Source organism: Pteropus medius, unplaced genomic scaffold (genome assembly GCF_902729225.1).
Source record: "Pteropus medius unplaced genomic scaffold, Ma_sr-lr_union100, whole genome shotgun sequence".
Taxonomy (NCBI): domain Eukaryota; kingdom Metazoa; phylum Chordata; class Mammalia; order Chiroptera; family Pteropodidae; genus Pteropus; species Pteropus medius.
The window spans coordinates 17,957,553-17,980,809 of NW_024349802.1; the positions used below are offsets into that span (position 1 = coordinate 17,957,553).

A 23,257-nucleotide genomic window follows, 5' to 3' on the forward strand; every position below is an offset into this window, starting at 1 on the left:
AGAGAGAGAGAGGAGGGAAGAGGGAAAGGGAGATAGATTAAGTATTCACGGGTTTAGATTCTTAAGTAGTAATTTTGACAAGTAGCACCCAGACTTCCTCGGGGATGGGGGAGAGGGGACGGTGGTAGCAATTGTCTAACGCGCCTGGTAGCTGAACTCGTGGTCAGTTGTATGATCGTAAAACTGGAGCCTCATGGGTAAATGATGTCTTCTAATGTTAGGGTTTTGTTTGTTTTATAAAGTACAGACTTTTCCAACAAAGGCTGTGGTGATGGGGAGAAGATGGCAGAAAGGTATGATGTGAGGGCAAAGCCTGGGTGGGGTCAGACTCCTAGTTCCAGGCCTGACCCTGCCTCTACTCCACAGAGTGATTTTGCGAAGTCCTACCTCTTCCGGCCTCAGTTTCTCCATTTGAAAGGTGTGGGCCTAGACCCATTTGCACTCGCAGCCCTAGTGAATGTTACTGATATTCAGTGGTCACCCCATGATGTGTTTGCTTGAGGAAGGCTACAGTCCCAGCCCTGTTCTTTCCCCCTCCCTCAGGTCTGGCTCCTCCCAGGGTTAGATTTGGGGGGAGCAGGTGCTGCTGGGAAGGGGCCATAAAGAGGCCAGTCTTCAGGGCTCCTGAGCCAATGTCTTGCCTCTAATCACTGTTCCTGTGGTTCTCTGTGCCTTCCATAGGGTCTAATGAAACTCCAGCATGATGGGAGGGGGATGGTTCAGCAAAACTGCCTCCTGTCCTGTGAGAGATGTGACAAAGGCCCTGGAGGAGAGTGGGGGTGCATCCTGCCTGGGCCTCCTTGGATTTAGGAGCCCCTGGCTTTTGCCTCTCCCCAGGCATGGCCCATGGCCCTCCAAAACCCAAGATTTGGTGCTCTGACACAGTTTCCTCAGATGCCAAATAGGGATGCACAAACCTGGAAAGAATTAAAAATTAAGTATTGGATATGAGTTCGTCTAATGTACACAGGAGAGCTCAATGAATGCTCCTTCCCTTCACCTTCATGGCCAAAGGGCTCCTTCCTCCTGTGTCTGGAGAGGCCCTGGCCTGCCCTGTGAGGCGAGGCTTCAAGGAACAAACAGCTGGGTGGGACCTGGGGAGGCAAGGTGGACCAGGGATTGGCCAGGTCTTTTACCCAAGCCCGTGCTTTGATTTAAACCCTTCCCACCTCTTTCCAGGCTCCAGCGATGGGAATGGCAGCACCTATTCTTACTCTCTCCAAAGACCTCCCCGTGTTGGCTGATGGTGACCCTATGGAATAGTGTGAGCTGGTACACTTTCAAGAGTGAAAGGGGCGCAATTCGTAATGTATTTTGTAGTGCATGTGCCAGGTCCACTGGCAGGTACTGGTTCAGTCCCACAAACCAATGCATATAATCACTCTAGCTAATATTTCCCATCCTGGCCACAGGCTCACCGGACCCTCACAGCACTCTGAAAAGTCAGCCAGGCTCGCGAGGGCTGGTCGATGGCCCGTTTTGCAGATATGCAATCATAACATTCCCAAGGTCATACCGCTGGTGGACAAGAACCCAGGTGTTCTTACTCTAAGTCATAAACCATCACAACAACACGGTGGCACTTGTCCTGTCTGTCCCTTCTTCTTGCTCAAACATCCCTGTTTCACTTTCATCCCAAGGAGAAGAGGATTATTCAGAACCACCGCTAGCCCAGAAGGTCTATGAGACCTGACTCTGTCACAGGTGTCATTCACCACCTCTGTGACCTTCAGCGAGTATCTTAACCTCTCTGTGCTTCGGTTTCCTCACCCGTAAAATAGGGATAATACCATCTGCCTCTCGAGATCACTGTTGAGAAAATAAGACCTCGTCCAGATTTGGCACACTTTAGGTGCCTAATAAATATTGGATTGGATGATTGGATAAATATCTGACTAATGGCTGGTCTTTTGTAAGCGGGAGTGGACAACTCACAGTCAGTCAATAAATGTTAACTGAGCCCTTACTATGTGCCCAGTCCCGGGCTAAGTATTTTGTATGCACTATCTCCCTGAATCCTCGCATTCTTATAAATGATACTTATCCCGTTTTCCAGATGAAGAGGTGGCAGTGCTCGGAGCTTAAGCAAAGTGGGCAAGTCACACAGCCGAGAAGAGGAGGCACTGGGATGCTGGAACCTACAACCAGCTGTTAGTGTCCACGTGCATGCCCTGCCTCCTTCATTGCCCAGCTGGGGAGAGGGAGGCCCAGAGAGGGCAGGTTACTTGGCCAAGGTCACGCAGGAGACTGACTGAAGCCTCCAGACCTCCAAGGGTTTGGGTTGCGGACCCCACCTCCTTATACGCTTGGCCTCTCCAATCGCAGCTCAGCGCGCAGGGGCGCGCATACCACCCCCCACCCCCTTAGCTGTCTGTCAGTCAGCTGTCTGTCTAGGTGTCTACGCGGGCGCAGCCTTGCACCCCTCCCCAATCTCTGGCCCTGCGCAGGGAGAGGAAGGCGTTCGCAGAGCCCGGCTCGCGCTCCACACCCGCAGCCGACAGACGGCAGCGCCTGCGCCCGCGCATCCCCCAGCCCGTGCATCCCCCAGCCCGTGCGCCGGAGCCACCGGGGCAAAGGCGCGGCGCTGGTCGCGGCACATCTCCTGCTCAGTCGCTTGCTCTCTGCGCTGAAAGGAAGCCAAGCCGGAAGCCCCAGCAACCGGCCCTCCAAGATGAAGAAGCTCCAGGGAGCTCAACTCCGCAAGGTAGGGCACGAGGGCAGGCTGGGGGAGCATTTGAGGGAGGGGTGCAGAGGCCCTCCTCCATCCAGGCCCGGGAGGGTTGAGGAGGGCATCTGGACCCAACTGAGAGCTCTGGGGCTGGCCGAGCTGAACTGGATTGCAGGGAGGTGCAGGGTCGCGGTCTGTGTCACCCCACACCACCCCACACCTCTCTGGGGGTCGAGATGTAGTGCGTTGGGGGCTGGGTTCATTGGGCTACGTCCTGTGAACAGGTGTCTGCAGCCCCAGGAGGTGCAAGGTAGGGGTGGCTGGGGCTAGGCGGCGGCCCCTCAGCAGTCCCCCACCCACTTTCCCCAGGGGCTTCCTGGGGGTGGGGGTGTCAGAATAACTGAGCACCAGACTTTAGCTGGGCTCGTTTCAGAGTAGGTGGGTGGGGGCCTCGGTCGGGTCCTCATCCGTGCACTGCACACTGAAGCAGCCTTTGAGAGCACCAGGGACACGATCTTTCCTGCTCATGTTCCTGCCCGTGGGCCCCCCCGCTTATTTCCTCCCCCACTCCCTTCCTCCTCCTGGCAGCTCAGACCCAGGCAGGCCCTCAGCAGGGCAAAGGGAGCCAAAGCCAAGAAGGGCGGAATTTGGAGAGCCGAGGGATATGGGGGTGGGAGCTGGCATGAGAGAGGCAGCCAAATCTATGTGTTGCTGGGGCCCTGGGCCCAAACCTCAGCCCCTCCCCACCTTGTCTTGTGGGGTCGGACTTCCCAGTCAATGCGTGTGTGGTTGGGGGAAGTAGAGTATTAGGGCAAGTTTTCTGGCTTTTGGCTTAAAAGTACCACTCCCAGCAAAGGAGTCAGAATTCTAGGGTACTGTTTCTGCAGATGCCACTTACCCTGTGGCTTTGGGCAAGTCCATTCTCTCACCTGGACCATTGCCGGTTCATCCCCAGTGTCAGACAACCAAAGCAGGCCCCACTGTCCTGGGTTGAGGTGGGGGTGTGGGTCAGGGTGGGGTGTGTGCAGGGAACTCACAGGGCTCATAGATGTGAGAGAACATCTCACGGGGGCGGGTGCCGTTGCCCACTCCCGCCCCACCCCATCATTCATTCAAGCTCTCTGTGATAAGAGGTTCCTTTTTATTCCTGAATTGAGTGACTTCTCGGGGCCATTTGTGGGTCTCTTGGGTCTTGAGTCCTGCCCAGTGCTTTTCCATTCTCCTCTCTCCCCTTTCTTCTCGCTCCCCACAAGAGCCCCTGCCCCTCACCGCCAGAGGGCCATGCAGTATGTAAATATAGCCATGTTTTGTGAAGTCATATCTCATGTAACCCCCTAAAATTCTGGGGGCTAAGTCTTATTATCTCTACTTTATCAACAAGGAAACCGAAGCACAGACGGGTGCAGCTTACTGCTTCCCTGAAGGTGGGCTGAGCACCAAAGTCCAAAAGGGCAGGGGTGGAGCTGCCTGGCCTCAGGGTCCTCCTCTCCCTTGACCTGAAGGGGAAGGTGGTAGGGAGGCAGGAAATGCCAGATATCAGCAACGGAGCAGAGTTGCTCAGAGATGAGCACTGGGCTGAGAGCCAAGGGTCTGAGTCCTGGTCTTGCTCTGCCCTTAACTTGCCGTTTGACCTTGGGCTCATCCTGTCCCTTCCCTGAAACTTAGTTTCCTCATCTGCATGATGATGAAGGCTGACTCTAGATCCCTACTGTCTCTCTCATCCTGGAGAAGGTATGAGGGCCTTGGCTCCAGCAGTCCTATCTCTCTCAGCCCCTGGTGCTGCTGGCGACTTACATCTACTGGTCCCTAAAAGAGGGGACGCAGGTCTGCCAAACTCAGGTATGTTCCTGTGTGATCCTGGGTGGGGAGTAGGGGTATCGGGTGGGAGCCTCTCACCCAGGCAGAACTGTGAAGTGACTCATTGAGCTTCCAGCCTTGTCCCATTGATTTGGTTGCTTTCCTCTGTCTCCTGACTAGTTCCATCCTCTCTGTGCCAACGTCCTGGGATTCACCCCATGGTGGGGTTGGGGCTCCAGGTAGGCTTCTGATTGGCTCAGATTTGGAGAACCTGATCCCCTGCCCCTGGAGCAGGAGCAGGCTTCCCTCTGATTGGGGGAGGAGGGGGACAGAGAGCTGGCAGCATCCTGCTCTTAGAACTCTTGTCACCATGGAAACAGAGAGCCTGGACTGCTCTGTGAACATAGAAAGGGCAGCGGCTTCTCAGAAGGGATCAGAGGAACCTCATTACTGGCCCCTCCTGGACTGGATGGGACAGGGAGGGAGGTCACAAGGTGACAGGCCTGCCTCACCACCCAATACCAGTGTCAACTGGCTTCTACCCTCTCCCTCCTGGAGCTCACCTGAGAGGGAGTGGTTCCGGAGGGCTCATGCTCACTCGGCTGGAGAAGAAGCCATGGAAGAAAGGGCCTCAGGGAGCAGGAGTGGGTTTCAGATAGGTCTGGGGGTTGCCGCGACCCTTGCCCCAGCATGTCTGAGATCATAGCTCAAAAACTGCCAGGCACATGTTCGTTTCAGCTCTGGGAGCTCAGTTACTTGAGAAGCAGCTTTTTATGCCCTTCATTATTGTCACTGTCACAATAATCATGCCAGGCTGCCCTGTCACCACTGCCCCTCTGCCCAATAGCCAGCCTTAGGCAGGATCGCCCCCATGGCCGTCAGTATCACTGAGAGTCATCCAACACTGTTACCCCATTTCTGCCACCTGAGCCCATGGCACCGACCTTGTCACCGCAGACAGACACCTTTGGTCCTGTGACACTTGTAGTCTCCTCTCACCATCTTCATCCCAGCAATGCTCATATGACAAATCCCCAGCAAAGCCTTCTCTGCCACCACCTGATTTGTGTGTGGACACCTACTTGGGCTAGTGCCAGGAAGGTCAATTTTAGGGGAGAACACAAACCTGGGCAGTAGATATTTCCTGAGTCCCTGTGCTCAAATCCGATCTGATCCTTGACCACTGCAAGTGTCCCAGGGAAGTCTCTTTGGTGAATCTCTTCTTATAGACCATCAGAGCCAGAAAACTATTAGAAATGGTCTAGACCTGCATTTCCCCAAGTATATCCTAGCAGGCCAGCTCCTTGAAACACTTTTCTTAAACAATATTGGAGAATACTGTCTGGTCCAGTTCCTATTTGGATAGTCATAGTACATGCTGGTCCATTAAAGTATCTGACAAGTCCTGTAGGAAGAAACCTTTTTCACTTTGTGCTAACCCAGCTTTTCCCAAACTTCTTTGAATCAAGAATCCCTTGTTCCGCTGAACACCTATAAATATCCCAAAGGATGTGTTTTTGTAAACACTGATCTCGCCAATCTCCTCAGTGTCCAGATGGAGAAGTGAGGCTCAGAAGACTCTTTCCAAAAGTTGTACAGTGAATTGACAAGACCTGGGACTCAAATCGTGGTCTCCTGACTCCCAGTCCAGTGGAATCACTGTTTCCCCACAACCATTTATTAGCGGGACGCTCAGGGTCCTTTCTCCTCCCTGAAAACCAAGGGCGTTAGTTGATAATCAGCCTTCTTTACAATTCCGTCCTTCTCTGTCATAGGGTGAGACTTTCAGAAGCAAGCAGGAAAGATGTGGCTCCCCCTTTTTCCTGACCCTTTCCTGCCTCACTTCTGGGAACTGCTCTCTGAGTTTTAGGTAGTCTGCCTGATATCTTTGGGGCCCCTTCAAGCCCCTAAGTCCAGGCAGCTTATGGATATGCTAACTTACATCCCTCAGGACCAAGATGACAAACAGTTGGAGGAGAGTCTTTATCCACCCGAAGGGAGAGCGCCCAGTGGAACAGCTGGCCTCCATTCCCATCCATGCATGCGTCTCTCCTCCAGTGACAGGAAGATTACGACTCTCTGAGACAGATCAGCACTTAAGCAGCTTCTTCCTGTTCATGGCCTAAAATTCACAGTCCTCTGTAGGCCCCCTTGAATATAAATCTACTCCTTCCTTCGGCAGAGCCCAAGGTCCTTCCAAGTCCTCTCCTTTCTATGCTAAGGGTCCCTAGCTCCTTCCTCTTGTCCTCATGTAACCACTTTTCCTGAACAACCTCCAGTCTGGCCACCTGCCCTTTGGACACACTCCAAACTGTCGGTGTCTTTCTTAAAATTTGGTGCCAGAACGGAGTATCGAAACTTCAGCATTGATGATTAAAGACATGGTCTTCAGCATCAGGAAACCCTGGGCTCGAGGCCTAGTTCTCTCACTAGCCAGCCTTGTGAAAACCTTGGGTATGTCAGGATTCCTCTTGGACCCTCAGTTTTCCCCGTAATTAAAATGGAGGTTAGACGTACTTAGCTCATAGGGTTGTTCTGAGAATGAAGTCAGATCATGTGAGTAAAATGTTTAGTGTGGTGAGCACTAGTACGTGCTCCACGCATGGTAACTGTTGTTAAGATCATTATCATTATCATCGTCATTGTCATCATCGAAATAGGACCATCCCTTGATTCTACCTCTGTGTTAGCCAAACTAAGATTGAGGTGGCTTTTTTAGTGCCTGAGCCATCCTGCTGGTATCATGAGTTGGCAGTCACCTAAAACCCCGAGGAGCTCCTGCATATGGGCCCCATCGGCCCAGATGAGAGAAGTCGATCGTCTGAACAAGTGTGTTTCCTCCAGCCCCATTCAAATCCATATCCTTGTTTGAGAGTTCTAGTTCTGACCCAGCCTCACCTTTGGTCTCTCTTACTGGCAGCCCATCACCCCAGACCTGCTGATGACTCCCAGTGACCAAGGTGATATAGACCTGGACGTGGACTTTGCTGCAGACCGGGGCAATTGGACAGGCAAGCTGGACTTTCTGCTGTCCTGCATTGGCTACTGCGTGGGCCTGGGGAATGTCTGGCGTTTCCCCTACCGAGCCTACACCAACGGAGGAGGTATGGGCCTGAGGTTTTGCCTGATGGGTGACAAGGTGATGGGCCAAGGCTCAGGGTGGACTGAGGTTTGAAGTGGCTTCAGCCACCTTCTCCTATGTGACCTTGGCAGGAATTAATTGAAAGTGATTTATAGCAACCTGGACCTGGGAGGAGGGAGCTCACCTGCCTTGTCCCTCTCTCTCTCCCTCATCCTCGGCATGGATACCCGCACGCTTCTCTCCCTGAGCCTTGGTGCTTCCTGAGCTCTGTGTGATGGGCAGAGGAGTGCCTCTGCTTCACGATAAAGAGCTGTATCTGCCTCTCCGTGATCACTGTGCTCTCAATATTCTCCCCATCACCGCCCCCCCACCTCCTCCAGAGCCTTACTCCATCAATCATTCCTGTTTGTGAATCTTTAATCTGTCCTCCTCTTCTGATTCCTTCTAGTCTGACTGCAAACACAGAGTCTCTTCCATCTTAAACAAACTCTGTTGTGCTTGCTTCTCCATCAAGTAACTATTCTAAGTCTCATTAACAATAGCTGGGGTTGAACACTCACCATCTGCCAGCCCCAGGCTTGGTGCTCTCCATGCCTGTCTCATTTAAGTCTCATGGCAGCCCTCCTGAGTGGGCACCATTGTCATAAGGCAGCTGGGGCTTGGAGAGGCCAGGTTCCTAGCCCAAGGTTACACGGTGGCCAACCCAGCATTCCAGCCCAGGATCATCCTCTGCAGATGCAGCCCTCTGTGTCTCCTCCCATCTCTACCAAACTCACTAAAGAAGCACATATGGCAGGACGACAGAAATCTAAGTGAAACTAGATGAAGCAAGGACCAGATGAATTGAAACAACTAGGAAGTGTGGGACTGGAGCTGGCCCCTGAAACTCCGAGAACTTCATAATGCCCATAGTTCTCTCTCACCCCCCACCTCCACCCCCAGTTCTTTTTTGTCCATGGGCTGACCTCATTTTTTCCTGAGACAGGCTTCCTCTTTGCATTTGGGGTTAGGGGTGGCCAGAGACGACTCTGGAATGACTTCATCCTCAGATCTGCTCTCTCTGAATGAATCCATATAGAAATCAGGAAGGGTTTCTAACTGGCCTGGCTCAGGATATGTGCCCACGAGAGGGCGGGCAGGATTTGGCTGATATGACCTACAGCCCCTTCGGAGCCATATGGCGGTGGACAGTTCTTTAAAGGAGCTGGCTGCCAATATGTAAAGAAAAGGGGGAGAAATGCTGGGCACACGAGACCACAGGTGACAGCCACAAGCATCTGAGGTGGTGTGGCGGGGAGGGGACAGGCAGGTAAATTGGAGGGTTCTACACTGAGGAGTTTGCACTTTCTTCAGCAGGGAATTCACTCATTCACTCACTCATTTATTCATTCATTCACTCAGGCTGCTCTGAGCCCAGCCCTGGTCTGGGCACTGGGACTACAGAGGTGAGTGAATCTCCACCTGCCCCTTGGCCCTCAGTGACGGATGGTATAAACGAAGACAGTCTCGACCCACCGTGAAGTGCCCCATCAGACTGCAGGAGGTGTCTGCTGGCCAGGGGAGGGGCAGGGCCGGAGCTGGGCTTTAGGGGCAGCTAACCCACCTGAGACCGTACTCGCCCTTCCTCTCCCTCTCAGGTGCCTTCCTCGTGCCCTATTTCCTCATGCTGGCCATCTGCGGCATCCCCCTCTTCTTCCTTGAGCTCTCTCTGGGCCAGTTTTCCAGCCTAGGACCCCTGGCCGTCTGGAAAATCAGCCCCCTCTTCAAAGGTGAGGCCCCAGTGGTCTGGGGGTGGTCGTCCCCTACTCCCCAACCTCCAGGCAGAGAGGAAAGTGAAGCCCAGAAAGGGATGGCTTCCCAGAGGCCACACAGCCTGGGCCACAGGAGGGCGTGGCCTAAGGGCAGCCCCTGTCCCCCACGCCAGGTGCTGGCGCGGCCATGCTGCTCATCGTGGGCCTGGTGGCCATCTACTACAACATGATCATCGCCTACGTCCTCTTCTACCTCTTCGCCTCCCTCACCAGCGACCTGCCCTGGGAGCACTGTGGCAACTGGTGGAACACGGACCTCTGCCTTGAGCACAGAGGCTCCAAGGACGGCAATGGGGCCCTGCCCCTCAACCTCACCAGCACCGTCAGCCCCAGTGAGGAGTACTGGAGGTCAGGCGGCCTGGGCGGCGGCTGTCTGGGGGGGGCCCACGCCACTGGAGGGGCAGGGGACAGGAAGAAGCCTGTGACCCTAAGGGACCCAGCAGGCACCTCGAAGGTGCTAGGATTAGGTAGACTCTGGGTTCTAATCCCAGCTCTTCACCTGATCAGCTGTGTGACCTTGAACAATTTATTTGGCTTCTGATGCTTTATGTTCAAAGTGGGTATGATAATAGTATTTCAGAGGGTTGTCATGAGGATTAAAGGAAAGAAGACATATAAACTGCGCTATCCAGCCTGGTGGATAGTACATGCTCAATAAATACTAGCTGATGATAATAATGATGATGCTGCTGATAACAGTCATAGGAAAATTTTAGAGCCTCAGTTTCCTCCACTATAAAAAGAAATGATAATAGCCCTTACTTCATAGGATGTTATTCATTCATTCATTCATTCATTCACTCTTTGAATTAATATTTATTGAGCACCGACTGTATCAGTAGGTAAAGCACTTAGCATAGGCCAGGACTGTATGTAGTAAGGACCATCTCTGGTTAGTCTAATAGGAGAGATAAGACTATAGTAGAGTAAGGGGTTATTGTAAGAATTACATAAGGTAATTCAGGTAAAACCCTTGTCACAGTGGTGGGCACACTGCGAGCCCATGAGTGTTGAGTGTTAGGATGTCTTCATCAGCCTGTCCCAAAGCCCAACTTTATATCTGGGAAGACAAGGCCCAGAGGCTTGTTCAGTAGTTGATGGGAGAGACAGTACTGGAACCAAGTACTCCTGATTCCTGATCCTGTACTGGAACATTCCAGAGTAGGCTGGTCCTTAAGTAGGGGACATAGACTGACCAGAGGACACAGATCAGATACCCCCAACTCTTCACCTGCAAAGGGCTCCCCTTAGAAATTTTCCTCCAAATGGGCCCTACGTCTTGAAATATTTTGGTCTCCAACCTGCATTTACTACACAGTTCATTCGTTTGTCCATTTAAAGTCCATCCAAAGTGTGTGCACCTGCAGAAGAGTATGTCTGACCAGTGGGAAGGGATGGGCTTGGGTCTGCAGCTTAAAGCCAAAGAACATGACATGGGGTCCAGCAGCTGCCAGGGGTCTCCATGGAAACACCACGGTCTACTGCATCGTTTGGGGAGCAGGCAGGAAGCAGATGGTACTCTCACAAGTCTTCGCCAAAGTGAGTTTAGTGGAGGGACTTTACAGAGGTGAGGGAATCCACACGGAGAGGTGAGGCACCAGGAACTAGCAAGAGATTCGGTCATAACACCCCTGAGCCAAGGAGGCAAGCGGAGGGACTGGTGGTACTGGAACCAGGGAGATTTAGAGCCTCAGAGGAAAGGCTGCCCAATGAGAGCTGTGCTGTGGAAAAAGGCAGTCACAGCCAGGCCTTCTGATGGTGTGTGTGTATACATGCATGTTTGCATGCGTATGCGTGCGTGTGTGTTTGCAAATGCCCCGACCCCTCATTCCTCCAATCCTGCAGTCTCCTGCTACCACATCCAACTAGCCAAACCCAACTGGAAACTGAGGAGGAAGGCAGCGTAGGTGATGGGTCTGTAGAGGCCAGCCTCCTGGGTGCAGAGCTGGGCAAAGGTTGGAGAGGAATCAAATGGAGAGACTAGCCAGGATCACCTTGCAGGCTGGCCATGGCTTTCCTCCATGTCAGTGGGGCATGGCAGCATGACTGGAGTACACTCAGACCTTTGTCTCTCACAGCCGCTACGTCCTCCACATCCAAGGCAGCCGGGGCATTGGCAGTCCCGGGGAGATCCGCTGGAACCTCTGCCTCTGCTTGCTGCTCGCCTGGGTCATCGTGTTCCTCTGTATCCTCAAAGGTGTGAAGTCCTCGGGCAAGGTGAGGCAGGGCGTGAACTGAGCTTGAGAGGATGAATAGACTTCAACTGGGAAGAGGGGAAGGGAGAGGACGTGGAGTTGGTAGGGCAGGGGTGACTGAAGAAAGATGTGGAGGTGTGGATGGATAGTGGCTAGGTTAGTTTACTAGCCTAGAAACTTGCTAAGGGCAGACCTCTTATTCAAGTCGGGATCCTTACTCAGTGCTTGGCACTTTTTGAAGAAGCTCAGCAAGTGTTTCTTGAATGCTTGAAGGGTGACTATATGAGTCAGGACTCTTTGACATGCAAGTGACCAGAATCTAGTTGTCATACTCAATTGGAAAGTCGAGAGGGTGTGCTTCAGGCATGGCTGGTTCTAGGGGTTCAATAATGTTAGCAAGAGTGTGGTTCTCAAAGCCTCTCAGTGATGCTTCCCTCCAGACTGGCTTCCCTCTCAGGCTTCATTCTTTATGCAGTTGCCTCAGCAGCTCTAGGCTACACCTTACATGCTAAGTGAAGGGTTCTCACTTTCCCCAGTTTGCAGAATCTTAGAATTGAGTCTCGCTGGGTAAGCTAGGTTGCGCACTTATCCCTGAACCAGTCACTGTGGCCAGGAGGGTGGAGTGCTCTGCTTGGCTAGGCCTGGGTCACCTGCCAACCCGTGGAGCTGGGAATGGAATCAGCCCCAGCCAGGCAAGGTCAGGAGACTGGAATCTGAAGAAGGTCAATGAGATGCTGGGCAGACAAAGCCACAGGCATCTCCTTTAGGTTATGAAGGGTAGGAAGGCCATAAAGTTGTTTTTGGAAGGACTTGGAAACCTGAATGGTTTACTCAATCATTTATATATTAGAATTTGTCCCTTTGCAAAGTGCTCAGAAGTGCTGGCCACCTGGAACAGAATCATTAAAAGAAAGACTAGAAATCCAGGGTAGGAACCATTTCAAAAAAGAGGAGAGACAATCATGGTGCAAGCCAGGGCAGTAAGGAGCCTGAGACTTAATGCTGAAGGGGTGGCTGGAGGTTAGGGAACGGGCAGAGACAGGGCAGAGAGATATTTGGTAACTTCCAATGTCTGATGATCATGATGGCCGAGGACCACGTGGAGTGGGTTCGCCGAAGGAAGTGGCTGGTAGCCTGGACCAGGCTGCAGCGGAGATGGAGAGAGGAGATGGAGTTGGGACAGCCTTGGGAAGCAGCGACAGGACTTGTGCTCGTGGGATCAGTATGTGGAGGGAGAGGAGGAAGGAGAAGCCTCGCGGGTGATGGCTGTATCTGACTTGGGCTACCCAAAAGTTGTGGAGGTGAAGTAGTAAGGTGGGCGTTTCTGGAAGAAGTCAAGGGTGGAGAAAGTTACTGCCGCCTTCTCTTCCCGCTTATCGTCTCTCAGGTGGTGTATTTCACAGCCACGTTCCCCTACCTCATCCTGCTCATGCTGCTGGTCCGAGGAGTCACCCTCCCAGGAGCCTGGAAGGGAATCCAGTTCTATCTCACCCCCCAGTTCCACCACCTGTTGTCTTCCAAGGTGAGGCCTTTGGGCCCGGGGTCTGGAGGGAGAGGTCAGGCCTGAGCTGGGAAGTAGAAAGAAAGTTCCCTGGGGAAAGAGGAGGCAGCGGGTAGGGATCTGCCTCCCACGTGGTGACCCCCCCCAGTACCAGGCACTGTGCTTGGCACTGTTTTTTTCATTTATTATTCTTGATAGTCCTATGAAGTAGACATGATTCTCCCATTTTACAGATGAAAAAACTGAGGTCCCAAAGAGTTAGTGGTCAACTTAAGGTCACATGGCTACAGAGTGGCAGAGCTGGGATTCTACACCCGATCTGTCTGACTTTACACCCCAAGGAGGGCATGAGTGATAATAATAGTAATAATGGTACCGATAGGTAATATTTCTTATTTGTTAATGGATGACTACGGCTGACCCTGCTCTAGCAATTTGCATATATGTAGTCACTGAATACTTACCACCCCCCTATTCCCATCCCCTCGTTACGGATGAGGGGCCTGAGGCCCAGAGTGGTGATTTGGCTCGCCCAGGCTATATAGCTAGAAAGTGGTAGAGCTAGGATCCAAATTCAGGTCTCCTCGACGCCAGAGAGGAAGTACAGGGGCTCATCGTCCACATGAATTTACTAAAACATGTACACAAGGCACTGTTTCCTTCAGAACTAGACCAAGTTTAGAGACTACCTTCTAGATCTTGGATGGGGAAACTGAGGCCCAGAGAGGGGAAGAGATTTGCCGAGGTCCCACAGTGTGAATGTTGCAGCTGGGTTTGCTCCAGGCCCACGTCACTGGTCAGCCAGGCCCTCTCCCCAGGCCGTCCCTGGACCTGCTGACTGGCTCTTATGCCACCTCTGTCCTCCTCTGTCCTTGGCCCTCGAAAACCATGGTGCGCCAGCCCCTTCTCTCTGCCCTCCCTCTGCATCCTTCCCGCCACAGGTGTGGATCGAAGCTGCCCTTCAGATCTTCTACTCCCTGGGTGTGGGCTTCGGGGGTCTCCTCACCTTTGCCTCCTACAACACATTTCACCAGAACATCTATCGGTCAGTGCAGCCTCCTGGACCCTGGGGGCTTGAGTGGAGAGGAGAGGGGCTGGCCAGGGAGGGCCTCAGGGGGTGAGGCCGGGCCGGCTCACCTGGCCTGCACCTGGACTTCTCCCGGCAGAGACACCTTCATCGTCACTCTGGGCAACGCCGTCACCAGCATCCTGGCAGGCTTCGCCATCTTCTCTGTTCTGGGCTACATGTCTCAGGAGCTGGGTGTGCCTGTGGACCAAGTCGCCAAAGCGGGTAGGCAGGCTGCCGGGCCCTGGTGGGTGAGGGTATGTGTTGGCACAGCTGGGCCTGGGCAAGTGAGCCTCTCTGTGGACCAGCAAGGTTGTGGATGGGATGTCGAGTGTGTGTGCACGTGCATGCATGCATGCGCGAACGAACGTGTCTTAGCTGGTCTCTGGGCGTCCGTGTGCCAATGAGTGTGTGTTAACCAATGCCTGGAGAGAAACGAATTTCTGTATAAGTTTGTCTTATGTTTTGTCACATCTTAGTAACTCGCCTTGCTTGTCCAGATGAGTCCTCTCCTGTGTTGGGATGACTGTGAACAAGTGAATTGAGGGTGCGAGTGATGTGAGTTGGTGTCTTGTGCCAATGGATGTGTTTCGGTATGTGTGTTAGTAGGATTGTTTGTGCAAATGGTTAAGTACACAAATGTATTCAAATGAGGCGTTATATTTGGGCCTCATGTTTATTCATGTACTTATTATTACTTCGTTTATTTTATCAACATATGTTTATTTAACACTGACGATGTGCTGGCACGTGTCCTAGGAGTAAGAATCAGAAGCGTTCAGTTAGTGTACATCTCTGGGTTGGCCCAAGTGGGTGTAAGCGACCGTGTGTGTTTGAATATGTTTGCGGGGGTCAGCCATGCGCCCCAGGCTGCTGACCCTGTGTGCCCTTGGCCCAGGCCCAGGCCTGGCCTTTGTTGTCTACCCGCAGGCCATGACCATGCTGCCTCTGTCACCCTTCTGGTCCTTCCTCTTCTTCTTCATGCTGCTGACTCTGGGCTTGGACAGCCAGGTGAGCCTCGTCTGTGCCCGTGGGCATCTCATGGTGTGTGTGTGAGATGTGTGACTATGTATCTGTGTGTGTCTATGTGCAATGTCTCTGAGTGTGATATGTGCATTTCTGTGTGTGTGTCTGTGTCTGTGTGTGGAGTCATGTGTCTGTGTGTCTGTGTGTGTCTGTGTGGGTCTGTGTGCAATGACAGAGTCTGTGTGTGTGTCTGTGTGTAGATTCTGTGTCTGTGTGTCTGTGTGTGTCTGTGTGTAGGTCTGTGTCTGTGTGAGTCTGTGTGTGTCTGTGTGTCTGTGCGTGATGCGGGCAGAACTCTGACCCTCCTCCCCGCTTCCTGTAGTTTGCCTTTCTGGAGACCATTGTGACAGCTGTGACAGATGAGTTCCCATACTACCTGCGACCCAAGAAGGCCGTGTTCTCTGGGCTCATCTGCGTGGCCATGTACCTGATGGGGTTGGTCCTCACCACTGACGTGAGTGGCTTTGCGGGGCAGGCAACCAGCGGGCAAGGCTGGGGAGACACCTGTAGCAGTGTCTGCAGCCAGGCTGGACACTCCCCAAGCCACTTCTTCCTCTTTGGAAGGAACCTAGCCCACCCGAGACCCTCTCTCCCAAGGGGAAGCTTGGCCTATGATCCAGAGTCCCAGCTTTGGAGTCCGAAAGACTCCAAAACTCGCTTCAAGACTTGCTTCTGCACTTGATGAGCGAGCTCAGGACAAGTGGTTTCTCCTCCCTGAGCCTGTTTTCTCATCGATAACATGAGGATCTCCATCTACAGTCGTTTTGAGACTCAAATAAGATGATGTGTATAAAGGGCTTGGCAGATAGACAGTGGTACTGTCATCAGCTTGCTCTCCCTGCTGGCCTGGCTGCTTCCTGCCTGGAGAAGGAGCTGCAGCAGGGAGCCAGGCCTTGGCGAGGAGACCCCAAAGCTGTGATTTGTTTTCCAGGGGGGCATGTACTGGCTGGTCCTTCTAGATGACTACAGCGCCAGCTTCGGGCTAATGGTGGTGGTGATAACTACATGCCTTGCTGTCACCCGGGTATATGGTGAGAGGGGCCAAGGGAGGTGGAGTTGAGGCTCCCCACAGTGGGAGATGAGAGTCTACCCTGGGGCCCCTCTGCAACTGGGTCCCTAGTCCTAAGGGCCAGGGTTTCCGGAGGGGGCCATTGGGGTTAAGGAGGGGCTGCTAGCACTTGCGGGGTCTGTGGGTGGGGCCATCCTCCTCCCCTCCCCTGTTCAGGCATCCAGAGGTTCTGCCGGGACATCCACATGATGCTGGGCTTCAAGCCGGGCCTCTACTTCAGAGCCTGCTGGCTGTTCCTGTCCCCGGCCACACTCCTGGTAACCGGGGCGGGAGGGAGGGTTGCTGGCTGGGGGCCCAGGACTGAGAGCAGGGCCCCCCTGGGCATTCAGTCTGGCAGAGCTGCCCTGGCCCAGAGTGGACCTCTGTCGGGGCTGAGGGGCGGGGCGGCCACCTGGATCCTGGTCTACTCCCCTTCCCCTTGATGCTTCCAGCTTTTGTAGCTGTGTTTGGCCTAGTCCTGAGTTTTGTTTGGCAAAATGAACGGGGCTTTCTCAGGCCTCTGGGCCTTAGCGCTGGAGCCTTGCGGCTTTCCTTTCTCAGCCTTGGGGTTGGAGCAGGTCAGGGATAGGCCATCTCAAGAATTAGGGTGCTTCGGAGCTGGGCTGTCTGAGGCCTGGGCATTGGGTGAGCTTAAAGCAGGACTAACTCAGGTTTGCCAAAGTTCCAAAACAAAGATGGACCAGCTCAGATTCTGGTGCCACTTAGGATGAGGCTATCTCAGGTGTCTCTGGGCTAGGTTATCTCAGGCCTTAAGGTAGCTCGGACCTGGGCTATCCCAAGCCCTGGGCCAACCCAGGCCCACTATGATGCTGGGAGCCCCTTACCTGCAGGCCCTGCTGGTGTATAGCATCGTCAAGTACCAGCCCTCAGAGTACGGCAGCTACCGCTTCCCAGCCTGGGCGGAGTTGCTGGGCATCCTGATGGGCCTGCTGTCCTGCCTCCTGATCCCCGCCGGCATGCTGGTGGCTGTGCTTCGAGAAGAGGGCTCGCTCTGGGAGGTGAGTTGGCTGCACCTCTGCCTACCCTAAGCTTTCCCGACCTGGGGTCCAGCTCTGGGCCCACCTGCTAGAAAAGAAAGCACCCACGCCAACACCTTATCCAGGGCCTTGCAAACTTCTTTTAACCTAAAGAGCAGTTTTTCTAACCAATAGCCTGAGTCGTGAATCATTTCAGAACTGCTTAGGTTGTGGCGGGTTCGGAGGGCTAGAGTCTGGCCCTATGGCCCCTCACGCCACACAGGGCATCCGGAGGGGCTCAATCCAAAGACCATCAGTGTCAGTCAATGCCTGTTTGTACTGGAGAGAGGACAGGGACTTGCCCAAGGTCCCACAGTGAGTCAGGCAGAGGGGTCAGGACTTGAACTCTGCTTTCCAGCCCGGAGCTTCCCTGTGGAACTCAGGGTCAGAAGGCAACAGTGACCTACCCCAGAGGGTGGGCTGTCACCCTTCTGTGCCCAGGAGCCCTGCTGTGGTCCATGGGTGACCTAGAAATGGATGATGGTGGGAGCCCTGCCCATGGTCAGGTCTTTGCGGAGAGACCCAGAAAGCAGAGACCACAAGGTCTTTGGCACGGGGATCTGCAAGCCTCGGAAGAGGGGAGCAGTGACCCTTCGTGGGTCCGTGGACATGCTGTGACGCTGTGTGATCCTGCTCTTCCCTGTACACTGAGTCCTCCACTCCTGAGGCTGTGGGCGTGGAGTCCTCTGGTGGCAAGAGGCTGTCATAGTGGGCAGAGCTGAGTGAGCCAGCTGGGCCCCAGAGAGACCCTGGGGACCCCACCCCACATCCCATCGGCAGTGCGCTGGAGCCAGCTGGTACTGCCTCATGAGAGCTTATTGTTAAATATTCAGGAATGTTGTGACCCAGTTGATAAACTATTGATCGCTTGAATTTGGCATTGGTGGGAATATTTATACCACTGAAACTGGCTGCAAATCAAGGCTTCGGCCCCCTTCCATCCCTCTCTTCAGCCTGCACAGTGCTAACCCCACTCCCCGAGCTGTCCCTCACGCCACCTTCATGTCTCCGCCTGGAGAGAGGCTCAGAGTTCTTCCCTGCAATAGTGTGTTGTGGCCACACCAGCCAGACCGTAGGGGGTCCTAGAGTCCAGCTGCTGCTCTGTTTCCCACTGCTGTGTGACTTGGGCAAAACCCGTGCCTTCTCTGAACCTCAAGAACCCCACTTGTGCTTCTACAGGAAACTCGGCTCCTGGCTTGAGAGCCAGGGTGTCTGCGAAGGAAGGAGGAGGCGTGTGGAGGGCTCCGGCCTCCTGGAAGCTTATGTTTCCCAAGCCTTGCTCTGCCTCCCGCCCACCCTGCTGCCCCAGCTGCCCCAGCCCGGCGGGGTGGGGGCGGGGGCAGGGGCATGTTGTTGTGCGGGTAGGGAGCCCCGCAGAGGAGTCAGGAGTCACTGACCGGCTCCAGAGTGCCGACTTCAGAGGCCAGGGCTTCCTGCACCAACAGGGACCTGACCACGTTGACGAGGTGATCAGTACAGAAATCTAAGGGGAGAGCATTCCAGGCAGAAGGACAGTTAGTGCAAAGGCCCTGAGGCAGGAAGGGCTGGCGTGTTTGAGGGCAGCAAGGAGGTCGGCACGACCGGACCCGAGTGGGTGGAGGGAGAGCGGCAGGAGCTGAGGTCAGAGCCAGACAGAGACCGGGACATGGAGGCCGTGGCGAGCACTTCGGATTTCATTCCAAGTCAGATGACAAGTCACTGGCAGGTTTCTGAGCAGTGGGATGACGTACTCTTAGTAGATTTTAACAAGTCTCACCGTGCTTTGGGCTGGGGGGCCATGCTAAGCCCTGGGCTAAGGGCGTTGCTCACGTACTCTCCCTTGAATCTGCACCCCGTGGTCTCCACTTAATGTTGGTTATCTTTCCTCCGAGAAGGATCTGGGGCCCTTCTCCCTGGCAGGGCAGAGGGCTTTGGGAATGTGGTTTGAGGAAGAAGGAGCCCTAGAATGTCCAGGCTTAGTCATCATCTTAGTCAGCTCCCTCCTCGCATGGAAACGGGCTCAGAGAGGGAAAGGTCAGACATCGGAGTCAGAACCAGGCCGACTGTCAGACCCTCGAAGGTCAGCGGCAATCCCCGCCTTAGTTCTCCCGTCCACAGCTGCTTCCCCAAAGCTGCCAGCTCCTTAGGACACAGCATTTAAAGAAAGGGGCCCGGAGTGGGGTCCTGGATTGGCTGCCATGTAATCATAACCACAGCCACCACGGCCTAAACCTGTTCCCAGCACCCTGCATAATAATCCTATGAGAGCATCACGAGTCCTGAGTTACAGATGACAAAGCAGAGCTTAAATTCTGTGCTCAAAGGCCTGTGCATGGCAGAGCAAGAGTCTCATCCAGGCACGTGACTCACTCCCTTGGGGAAGTAACAGTGCCCCAGCCCCCAGGGTGTCACAAGGACTGACCTAGGTGATGTGGGAAAGTCTTTGTGGGTGCCCGGCCCCAGGAAGCATTCCATGAGCGCTGGCTCTTCTCACGGTCTTTGCTCTTCCACAGAGGCTCCAGCAGGCCAGCCGGCCGGCCATGGACTGGGGCCCGTCGCTGGAGGAGAACCGGACGGGCGTGTATGTGGCCACACTGGCCGGGAGCCAGTCGCCCAAGCCGCTGATGGTGCACATGCGCAAGTACGGAGGCCTCACCAGCTTTGAGAACACGGCCGTTGAGGTGGACCGAGAGATGGCAGAGGAGGAGGAGTCTGTGATGTGAGGCAGGAGACAGGCGGACAGGAGGCCCTGCCCCAGGGGCTCTGGGAGGGCTGAGGCTGTGGGAGGTTGCTGGTATCCAATGCAAGTCCCTTTTTGCGGCCTCTGCCTCTCCTGAAACCTTTATCTACCCCCTACACACACACGGACACACACGCAAAGCTGAGAATGATCCAGCTCAGCCCTCACTTGGCAGATGGATAAACTGAGGCCAAGGAGGAAGACTTGCCAGAGGTCTGGTGGCAGAGGGGACTGGACCCCAGGCCTCCTGACCAGCCAGCTCACTTTGTCATGTGGCAGCTGGCACCACCCTCTCATCCCTGTTCAAGGCCCAGACCCCCTCCTTTTTCTCAGAGAGCCTGTTCCACACCCTTCAACACAGCCAGAATCTCCAGCTGGGCTCACGAGCCCCAGGCACGGAGGGTTAGTGAGTCAGGTGGGGGAAAGATCCCTGTGGGCTCATGTGCACAGGCCAGGTGCCCTGAAGGAAGCAGGACCTGAGGGCCTTGGAGGGTGAGCGCGTTTGGAGAGAGGATGAGGGGAAGAGGGCAGAATGCAGGGAAGAGGGCAAGATGGGGGGACGGTCTCTGGGAGAGGGGCTGACACAGCCAAGGTGTGGAGGACAGAATGTAGCCCCCTCCTCTTCCCCTGGGGCCAAGAGGAGGTGCACTGCCTGGGACAAAGTTCAAAGGCATAGGAGCAGGTATTCGCAAGTTAGGACCGGGTGCAGGTGGGAATGAAGAATGATGGGGAGGCGGAGCCAGGGCTGTGAGATGGGCAAGGGATTTGCATGATCTGGTTGTGCTTTAGATAGAATGCCGTTCTCAGTGTGCAAAGTGGAGACAAAATTAAGTAGGGGCAATGGAAGAGACACAGGCAAGGGGGGCTGGTGGCCTGAGCTGGGGGGAGTGGATGGGGATGGAGACAGAGAGGGGACCCTGCACTTCCGAGAATGCAACTAGGAATCTCGGAGATGGTCCACACATAAGGCCGTCCGGTCTTAATGCTGCCCACTCAGCTCCAGGATGAGCGGCCCTGCGCCCGAATATGAGGGTGGGGGCAGAGAGCGGAGGGCAGCTGCAGGCCTGTGACCGGAAGCCTAGTTATCGTCAATCCCCAGGCCCAGGAGGGGCTGCGCTGGGGTCCCTTCTTCCCTGAGAGAGCAGGGTGGGGTGTGAAATGTCTGAGCGGCTCTCCTGCACATGGCGTTCTCCAGTGGGGCAGGGTGCCCTCGTGCAACTGTGCCGGGCTCTGCACCCCATCTCTCTCCTGGCGTCTCACCCACCCATCTGTGTGTTCTGTTGGTTTACCGTTAATAAACAACAATGAGGTCATCTTCCTTCCCCTGTCTCCTTACTGCTGAGACCCACGAGGTGGGTAGCACAGGGCTTTCCAGCTCCCGTTGGACAGATGAGCCTCCGCTGCCTCCTGTCGGATCTCCTGGTTTCTGACACTTGGCTCTGCAGTTTCTCTATGGCAATGATGGGTGGCTGGGGCTGAGGAAGGATGACGAAGAGAAGGAAGGAAGGCCCTTAAAGACCTCTTAGTTCCCCGTTACACATATGGACGCACCGAGGCCCAGTGAGGGGAAGGTTACCCAGCCAAGGCAGGCAGAGCTGGGGACAAACTGGGCCCCAAGCATCCCCCTTCCCCTCTCCGGCTGTTCCCCAGCCTTCCCTGCAGGTGAGGATAGGGTTGGAAGGAGTCAAGGGTTTCCCAGGCTGGAAGACTTTCCTGGTTTTCCCCGCCCCATCCTAGTGGGATCTTGTCATATAAAAGAGCCCAGAGCCTTTTAAATGCGAGGCCCAGGTGTTTGCAAAGGCTTTGATTGGGGGTAAAAAGGAAGGGCACTGCATGCCTGCATATTTCAGATATTAATAACTTTCCCCTAACAAAGGGCCAGGCCCCCTCCCACCCCTCTTTGTTTGGGGTTTTAGGTGGGGAAGAGAGATGGGTTTGCTAATTTGCGGAGGAGGATGTGAGAATGGACTTCACAATTCAGAGTGCTTCTTCCCACACCCAGGGGGCAGGCCCCAGCCTTGCTAGCAGAGCCCCCGGTGCCAGCTTTGCAGAGTGGCCCTGTCCCCAGTGCCTCGGTCTCAGGCTGTCCCCTGGAGCTCCTGGACAGACCACAGGCCCAGCTCATGGCCTTGTCCATACTCCTCACCCAGCCTGGTCCTGGAAGCCAGGAATGGGGGAACCCAGGAGTCTACGCTTCTCCCTAGATTCTGAGGCTGCAACTGGAGGGTCCCGGGAGTCCGTGGGCTGCCAGCCCCACAGCTGCGCCTCCCGTGCCTCACCTGCCTTGCCTTGCATCCTCCTGCTTCCCCTTCCCCCTGCTCGCCACCCTGCCTCCGGGCCTGCGGTTGCTGGACTGCCCTCCCTGGCCCAGCCTTCCAGGCTGTCCTGCTTTTCCCATTTCCGCTGCTCCCAGACAGCCTTTCCTGCCACGCCACCCCCTCCGCCTTCTGCCGCCATGCCATCTCCCAACTTCTCCCCTCCCAGTCCTTTTATTCACTTCAGGTCTCCCTGACTCAGAACAGACCCAGCCAGGCCCCAACTGCAGTGGGAGCTGACTGGGGACCAGGGACCCCCAGCTAGAGGACTCCGTGACAGCACAGCAGGCACCTAAAAGGAAACATCAGCCCTGTCTGGAGTAGAGCCCCAGTTAAGAATCTTAGACTGTCCTGGCGAGTGACAAACCTAGCACCTACAGGGCCAGGCAGGGGACCTGGGTGAGCAAAGTTGTAGGTATGAGCAGGAGAATAAGTGGCAACTGACTCTTAGTATTGGAGAGACAGGAGGGAGTGGTGGGGACTGTGGTGAACCAGAGGAGAAAGCGTGTCTCTCTTAATGGGGAGGCTACCCTCAGAATTGCGGGTCCGGGGTGCCCAGACACCTTGCTTTTTAAGAGAAGTTGGAAATCTGAACTTTTATGAGAAATTTCCCACTTTTAAACATGAGCAACTGGGTCAAAAGATGTAAAACAGCGTGGCTCAATTAAGGCCTCCTGTCCACCTCTCTTGCAGGCCAGACTGCTCTGCAGACTAAGGGATTAGCAAGCAGAGGGGCAGGGCTTGCCCAAGGTCCCAGGGGAAAATGTGTTGGAGCTGAGACCAGGCCCAGGGCTTCCCACCCCCCACTCGGTGCTCTGACCTCCTTCTCAGCTAATATCTGTGTCCATGGACCCTTGACCTTGGAAGGCTTGTGGGGGCGCTGCTCTGGGATGCCTGGCTGGAGTGTGGTGGAAGGTGCCCTGGGGCCCTCATTCCTGTTTGGGGACCCATCAGAGAAGGTGTTCCCTTGGGCAGTGTTGAAAAGCACTGAG

General features: G+C 54.6%; 1 protein-coding gene across 1 annotated transcript; it reads left to right on the forward strand.

Moving 5' to 3' along the window:
• Positions 1-1,004: 1,004 nt before the first annotated feature.
• SLC6A7 (solute carrier family 6 member 7) lies at positions 1,005-20,769 on the forward strand. The gene is made up of 16 exons (XM_039835936.1): positions 1,005-1,055; positions 2,495-2,704; positions 4,439-4,507; positions 7,386-7,569; positions 9,185-9,316; positions 9,472-9,706; positions 11,437-11,575; positions 12,941-13,075; positions 13,996-14,099; positions 14,221-14,345; positions 15,019-15,131; positions 15,469-15,600; positions 16,078-16,177; positions 16,372-16,472; positions 17,046-17,213; positions 19,724-20,769. The coding sequence occupies exons 1-16, from the start codon at positions 1,005-1,007 to the stop codon at positions 19,931-19,933; spliced, it is 2,208 nt and encodes a 735-aa protein (XP_039691870.1). The 3' UTR covers positions 19,934-20,769.
• Positions 20,770-23,257: the final 2,488 nt, after the last annotated feature.

What these genes read in the sequence shown, in the direction of transcription:
- SLC6A7 (XM_039835936.1), top strand. Translation starts at nt 1,005, where the DNA reads ATGGCCAAAGGGCTCCTTCCTCCTGTGTCTGGAGAGGCCCTGGCCTGC. An exon ending in ACCACCTGTTGTCTTCCAAG is followed by an intron (nt 13,076 to 13,995) that starts GTGAGGCCTTTG and finishes TTCCCGCCACAG; the next exon opens with GTGTGGATCGAAGCTGCCCT. An exon ending in AAGAGGGCTCGCTCTGGGAG is followed by an intron (nt 17,214 to 19,723) that starts GTGAGTTGGCTG and finishes GCTCTTCCACAG; the next exon opens with AGGCTCCAGCAGGCCAGCCG.